The sequence below is a fragment of the Notothenia rossii genome (assembly GCF_949606895.1).
Source record: "Notothenia rossii genome assembly, chromosome: 7".
NCBI classification, from domain to species: Eukaryota; Metazoa; Chordata; class Actinopteri; order Perciformes; family Nototheniidae; genus Notothenia; species Notothenia rossii.
Genome location: NC_136905.1, coordinates 19,060,097 through 19,068,194, shown reverse-complemented (window position 1 = coordinate 19,068,194; position 8,098 = coordinate 19,060,097). Strand labels below are relative to the sequence as shown.

General features: G+C 41.0%; 1 protein-coding gene and 1 pseudogene across 2 annotated transcripts; one reads left to right on the top strand and one right to left on the bottom strand.

Moving 5' to 3' along the window:
- The first annotated feature begins 1,559 nt into the window (after positions 1-1,559).
- On the top strand, positions 1,560-3,304 carry LOC307046342 (annotated as a pseudogene). The gene is made up of 3 exons: positions 1,560-1,569; positions 1,976-2,074; positions 2,219-3,304. The product of its transcript is annotated as an uncharacterized misc_RNA (transcript).
- Positions 2,888-7,896, bottom strand: alg2 (ALG2 alpha-1,3/1,6-mannosyltransferase). Its single transcript, XM_079692936.1, is given in 6 exon segments — positions 2,888-4,525; positions 4,528-4,663; positions 5,655-5,822; positions 6,601-6,738; positions 6,861-7,032; positions 7,701-7,896. Coding segments are annotated over 5 exon segments (1,215 nt in total). The 5' UTR covers position 7,032; positions 7,701-7,896; the 3' UTR covers positions 2,888-3,923.
- Between the last annotated feature and the right edge of the window lie 202 nt (positions 7,897-8,098).

Here is an 8,098-nt window from a genome sequence, read left to right as displayed (position 1 = left end):
AACACACCTAAACATTTAGCCGCTATCTCCCCCACACCCCGGTGCTGGCTAGCTGGAATTAGAAAAACCAACCCCGCGGTCTCATTAATTAATTAAACACCATGTGCCAGTGGCACCTGGGTACCGGTTATCGCTGCCACTCAGACACACCGTGATCTCAATAACCACCCCACCACGGGGCACTGAAGTAGGGGGGGGGGGGGGGGGGGGTTCTTCCACAACTTAAAGGTAAAGACATTTCTTTTTTTGAAAAGACCGAGAAAAAAATGGAAGAGATAGAAATGAGACTTTGACACCATCTTTCTGTGTACGCAGCAAAGTGGGACACATTTAAAGGAGTCTGTGTGTCTCTCCCTCCCTTACAGGCTCCACGGGGCCCCTAAATCACTGCTGCAATGCCCTCCGCATCATCTACTCTCAATACATCTGCATGTGGAAACACAACAGTAAACCACAAATGCACACACATACCTGCTGCTTTTGCTTTAAATATATATATCTTTTACCAAAAAAAAGGTTAAAAATATGTTTTATATCTACATTGTGCGCTCAGGAAATCCCCTTTTCTCTCCTTTTTATAAACACATCAATGTTTCATAAAGGGTTTGAAAAGCTCAGTTATATTTATGATTATATATGAAGATTATGTATGTATATATTGGGTTATTTTGTTTAAGACAACAACAATGTGGATTGGGTCATGAGGAAAAATGTATTTGGCACACTTTCTCTATTTCATATAAAGCTATATAAGAAAAATAATAATGTAATAAATGTTTTAATCACATTTGTATGCCTTATGTGTGGTCATGAGTTTTGTCGCTTGGCTCTACATGAACTCACAGAGCAGATTCCTAACACTGCCTAAAAATGGGAATTAAGTATCTCATTTTGAATCTTATTTTTATGTGAAAGAATATCAACAATTAATGTCATGAACATATGAATCGGACATTTAATAGCCTATATAACCAACACCTTAAATACAAAATACAGGCATACCTTCAGCACACACCGACTATATCAGGATCACTATTATACATAGTGAGGTGCATCACTGAGGCATACTGAGGCTAGACCTTAGTATTTATTTCAAATCAAACCACCTGCACTAATTGGATCTATAGGGACAAATTGCTCTCAGTTCTGAAAAACAAGCAGCAGCGCTGTTTGGTTTTTCTGCATTTCAGATTTTGAAATTGACTGAAGAAATGTCTGAATCAATATGAGAAGTGGGAATTGAAAACTCAATGCAGGTTAACAACACATTTTAAACAAACTTTAGCAAATATATGAATAATTATATAATATTTATATCAACTGATTCACAGTGGCAGCCTGAACCAGAACAAAAGAGCACATAGATTAATAGGCAACATATTAGACTGCCTATCATTTTGAAAGTGTTGCAGTCAAGGCTAACTGCGGCTAGTGAAGGTGTTTTATTACACAACATCACAGCGTCCCATTAATGAGAAAATACACTTCAGTCCGTCTGTTGAGCTCACAGCAACCATGGACCCTATGGGAAACTGGAACAGCCTTTTTTCCCAAATGACATGGCGACAGGTGAGAATTATTTTTAATGTATTATATTACCATTAGACCATGGTGTACATACGTACAGTACTTTCAAGGTATATCCATCTCTATGTCTGCCACCCAATTTAAAAAGGTGGTATACACAGTGAAAGTATTTGGTGACAACAGCTAAGGAAACTCTGATAGCACTTATCTGAAGTTTAATTAGTGTGATTCTCATTCAAATACTGCTGAAAAAGGCCTTGTTTTATGTATAGTTTCCATTTTAAATGTCCCTTATATTTTAAGGTTGCTCTCTTAAAAATCTAGGTGGCAAATAGTTAGATTTTATGTCCATAGTTTCTTTGAATTTTCCTGGTTTCCATCAAGGAAAAACGATGTTTGGATTCTGTACACTGCTCTGACTTAGCCTTTTTACCTTTAGGTTGAACAGAGATTGGAGACTTTATAGATTTTGCAAATCCATGGCCAGGACTGTGTCTTTGGGGCTTTTATGTTGGAGATGGCTGTGTTTTCCATTTTGGAGTGGGAGGTAAGACAATTAAATGGGACTTAATTTAAAATAATCACACTGCATTTGTAGAATTTAAAAAGTGTCACTCAGACATTTAAAATCAACCAGATTTATTGTACTGAAATGTCCTTTTTTTCCACTGTATTTCTTGGTTATTGTAAGATGAGAACATGACACAGAGAGCCTGCTGCAGCCTCCTTCAACAAATGGTTCCAAAGTCAAAGGTGACCGTGTTCTGAGGAAGACCAGGATCTGCACTCAGCGCATTACGGAGATCAAAGTGCCGCTGGGAACTCGCATCAGGGTCAACAACAACAAGCACAACCTGCTTCCATCTACACAGGAGACCATTCGCTGCGAGACCTTTCAAAATACGACCTCATGAACTTCAACAGTGAGCATTTCGCCACATTTGTTCAATACGGCCATACTGAGTGCAACCAGGTTGGTTTAACTAAGTGATTGTGGTGTGGTTGATATTAGATATTTAGCCATATGATTTGATGTCCTAATTATTATTTACTTTTTCTTTTAGATTCCCTTTAAGATCAAGAGTGATGCACCTGGGGACACGTCTCAAACTCTGAACATGATAATGCAGCAACGGACGGAGACAGAAACTTCCACGCCTCCCACGTACATCTGTCAAATTGACTTTGTTAATGAGCGAAAATAAAACTCCTTAGCTGATTCATTGTCTGAGAATGTTTCATTTACCAACAAGGAACAATCAAATCTGTTCAACGAAAGGAGAAAAAAACCTTAACAACATTTCTGTTCCTAGCAAAGTCTATTAAAGGCCAAACAAACTTAGCAACAAAGCAAACCCCATAAGAGTCAGGAGAGTATGTGTCCTCTTGTTTATTAAGACTTCAGGAATGTCAATACAAGCTTTTCTATACAGTAGGAGGGCTGAGGAGGCCAGCTGGAGACACAATGACCTTCTGCTCTTCCCCTCGTTGATAATGACCCAGACAAAGTCCCACTGCCCATCAACCAGACCTCTAATAAAGCCAAACACTCTCTATCATCCACTAATAACTTCCACCCAGCAGCCAGAGTCAGAACAGGCCAGCGTTTTCTGAATGCGAGGAGTTGAACAAAGCTCTGGGCGGACAGGAACTGGAGGAAAGCATCCCGTTTATCGATCTGGGTCTGTGCACTGCCTGATGGCACAGGGTGGTAACTACATTCTTCTTCTTCTTCTTCATCATCCAAACACACAAAGACAATGATTACTGTATCAAAGCAAGGGGGGAAAAAACATACACAGTGCAAAACATTTCTGTCTAACAATCAATCCTTTTGGTATGCTCATTTGCTAGGCTCTTGGTTCCGGCGCTGCTGCTGCACACACACACACACACACACACACACACACACACACACACACACACACACACACACACACACACACACACACACACACACACACACACACACACACACACACACACACACACACACACACACACACACACACACACACACACACACACACACACACACACACACACACACACACACACACACACACACACACACACACACACACACACACACACACACACACACACACACACACACACACACACACGGTATTCTTTCAGAGATATAGGTAAACTCGTTATTCTTGTGTCTTAATTGGTATAGAGATTCCGCCATTTTTTTCCTCTCAGCAACCCCTCCAGGGGAATGCAAATTGATTTTCCTCTGAGTCCTGATAATACTCCCACCTCCCTGCACATCTACACACACATCCTCTATTAGAAGATGTTCATGTCACCTCACTGCAGACCCCAGTGGACCACAGACAATTCACAGTTCAGAATAGGATTGTTTGTTTAACCTGTCTTCTGCGTTACCATCACTGGCTCAGCTTGACAATGTACCCATACAGCTGGTCTGAGAAGGCCTGAAGAGAGAACTTCTCCTGTACCCTTCTCCTCCCGGCGTGTCCCATGTCCCTGCGGAGCTGAGGCCCTCTCACCAGCTTCTCCATGGCCTTAGAGAAGGCCTCGGCCAGGGGCTCACACAGGAAGCCTGTCTCCCCGTCTGCCACGCTCTCCAGGGGGCCCCCAGAGTTTACCGCGATAACAGGGCAACAGCAGTACATGGCCTCTACAGGAACAATACCAAAATGCTCTCTGCTCGGGGTGTAGAGCACGGCTGCGCTGCCCCGTAACAGCGCCACCTTCATTGAATCAGAGGGGGAGCGCAGGAAAGTGACACAGTCCTCCAGGTGGAGCTGTGCTGCCAGCTCTTTCAGTTCAGTATAATGTTGAACATTCTCAGTAACTCTGTCATCGTAGCCCCCCGCCACCACCAGGTGAACACCCGCTCTCTGGCCTGCAGGAAGGAGGCTCCTCAGGGCGGAGAGAGCCTCCAGAGCCAGCCCCAGATTCTTCTTCCTCTCGTATCGGTTCAGAGAGAGAAACATGCAGGAGGTCCCCTCGGGAAGAAGCCCTTCAGGCCTCGTGCTTCAGTGGACTGCTGGTCAAAGGTACTTGTGTTGAGGGAGGGATAGAGGACATCCGTCTGAACTCCTCTCAGACCACTAAAGGTCTCGCTGAAGATGCCTGCGGTGAACTTGCTGTTTACCAGAATCTAAGAGGAAGTACAGAGAGATTAGTTCATAAGGATCTCACATATAGCACAGGCATTTTAATTCCTTCCGAGTAAGTGTATGACAGCCTGCAGACTTTTATTATTAACGTCTAGTTTGAAACCCAAATGTCAATTTATTTTCTATCAGGGCCCTGAGCTTTTACTTCAGCTTGCCAGCAGAGATCAGGCTGTACTGTAGCACATTTTAAATATTCGCTTTGGTTTTTTCAATCTCTTAAAACCAATAAAACTTACTTTGTATTTTGATTTATTCCTTTACATTACAGTTTAAGCAGTTATTAAGAGCCAACCTCAGTATGGAAGAGAAATGACACCTCTCTAAACAACATTAGACTTAGATAGATGTAATTATGAGCAAACTTGCTGAAGTTCAACTACTGGGCTATTAACATTTTACATTTTACCTTTGCTAACATTGCACTGGAAATTCTAGTATTGATACATTCTATGAATGATCTCTAAGTATATAAAATTTACCATTTTCTATCCAGTGCTTTTGACCACCTTTGAGCATCGGAATAAACCAATTTCACAACTTTTAATTGTATTAATCGTGTTACTGCTTACAATATCATGTTCCTGTCTGCAATAGGCAAAACAAGGATTTAAAATAACATTGAAAAACTAAACTGTGTCATCCAATTAGTTATACAAATTATTTAGGATAGTTTTAGCTCCTGTCTCAAATCCACTCATAAAACCACACAGCATTTACTATCAAGTGTCCTTCAAACACTTCGGTCGCATCAGGAGCATCTTTTGAGAATGAATAGCAGCTATTTTGTTTTTAATCTTGATATAATACATGTAGGTTTTCTACTGTGTTAAAGTTTGTAAAACATGTATTTACCAAAATGCTATATAAATGACATTCTTATTCTGGATAAAATCAGATTGTAACCGTGACTCAATCCAGCCCTCTTAGTAGGAAGGCCATCACAATGACACAGCCTTAAACCCTGAGCCGTACCATATCAGCCATGCCAGTGGTGCGCTCCTCCATCCAGTCGATGGGAGCACGGTACAGCTTCTTTAGGGCCGACTTTCTCTGGGTCAGCAGCTGGTCTGGGAAGTGACAGTAAAACAAAACCTTCTTCCTGTGACGGGACAGTCGCAGCACCGGGATACACACTGACACCTGGTGTAGAATGAAAGGTGTATGATCAGAAATGTACCAGTAAACACACATCCGAAGAGAAGTACTGGTCAAGCTATATGTGACGTTTAAATAAAATGCCGTTTGATTGGCTTCTCCTACTGTCACCCTGTACCTCGCTTAATATTGAGTTATTTCTGTACTGGTTCCTGCACGCTTTACAAAGTCAATTCAAGCTATTTTCAAGCATTTAAAAAGGTGTATGTTCAAGCTTTTTCTGCCGTTTACAGCGGTAAAATACATTTTTGTATACAGTACATACAGTTCATACAGTCTAGGATGATTGCACTTTTTCATCACAACAATTAAGTTCATATTGTGCAAAAGACAATTACATTTCTGCTTTCAACAAAAGTGTGGAAAAATTGAGGAAAACACACATTTTATGTTTCAAAAAGTGTCATCTATTTGTTAGACTTGGCATCATGTAGCCTAAATATGTTCATGCTGTTTCAGGCACTTTATTCAAAACCTAAGCACTTTTCAAAAATCTAAAGTGTTCAAGGATTTTTAGCAACCATGGAAACCCTTTGTAATTATTTACAAGAGAAAGTTGATACCTGTGCGTATTTGTGTGAAACACAGTGGAATAGGCAAGGGAGTGTTTACTTTACGGCATGGTATAGTAAAGAGGTGTGTCACAAAAAGGAGACACAAAAAGTCAGTCCACTTTTTGCAATAGCAGCATTTCTCTGAGCAAAAGAGACAGTTACGAGTGACCAAACAGAAGGATACGTTTTTCCTGTATGACACAACTCACTTGATCACAGAAGATGACATCGTACTCCACCCCGCTGAGGAAGACCAGGTAGAGGGCCACGAAGATCATCCTCAGGTAGGCACACAGGGCATGCAGGTAACCAAACACATTTGTGGGTAGCCAATCCCCCACACATACCTATAAGAAGAGCAATAGAAACAATTAAGTAATATGCGAGTGTCTTTAGAGTTGACTATTCTTTGTCTTTGTTGTGGATCTTTGAGAGACAGTATCAGGTAGGAAGGTGTGAGTTTACATACCACAGGCAGTTCTGGATCCAGCGTCTCAGAGAAGCAGTGGGTTGGGTCATAATGGGCAGTCCATATCTGAACGCTGCATCCCTTAGACTTTAGAGCGACAGCAGCATCGACCACCAGACGCTCAGCTCCACCAATACCCAGGTCTGGATGGAGGAACACCACCCGCGCCATCCTGCACACAAATGTTCAAATTGAATCTGGTATAAATGTTACCACAAGACAATACTTGTTGCAGAGAGGGTTAAAGTTAAACACATTGTACATCACTGTGTCATGCAGAAGGACAGATCAATGGAGGAGCACAGTGAGACGATAGATAGTTTGAATATTCTCAAAGTCAGAAGTACAAAGTGCACGACACAATAAACATTTATGGGAATTACAGCCTAAATCTGAGTAACAGAGAAAATGTATTTCAATAGTTTTTAAAACGATCTAAAATGTGATGATGGTTTAAGCAAACAACTCTCTCCAACACAACTAACCAGAATTCATCAATCCTAACCCTTGAAACCCTTACTGTCAGGACTTTTTAGCAGCAAATTGTTTCTGTCATGGAGGAAAACCTCCAGCTGGTTTTACGTTTGAGGATAACAAGTCAGACTGATAGCAAGAATATAAATCACTATTGAAATGATGTGAAATTTCGTGTGGTAACTGTTCGTTAAATAAGTTATTCTGAATGTCTTGTGTATGTTTGACGTTACATTGAAAAGATTAGGCATGCTAGCCTATGTAGCTAATTAAATAATCGTTCAGAAAGCTGACTTTATTGGCAGTTGTCTTTCGTGAACAAAACTACATCTCCGTACAATCTAATAATGGTTGAGTTATATTTACCTTTGGATCTTGTCCGAGTTTTGAAACCTGTGATTATGCTTTTCTAGAAGCCAGTATAAGCATGTACAACTGTCAGGAAACTCTAACGTTAGGACGCCATGTTGGCTCAAATTATGTGTTGTGGTCAGGCTAGTTGGGCTTCGTGTTTGAGCCACAATGGCGCTAGTTTCCTCTACTCATGTAAACGGAGGCGCTTCCTGTGAGACACGTCTCCTTCAAAATCAAGGCTGACCAAAGATGTGCCTTTGAATTAAGGTAAAAGAATACACAAAATAAAATACACTAAAACACGTATAGGGGTTGAAATCAAGTTGAATTTAATTGGCACAGAAAACAAGCTCTAAAACTAAGGTTGAGTTTATTATGTTATTGGGTGAAGGGGATCAGACAGTCAGGCA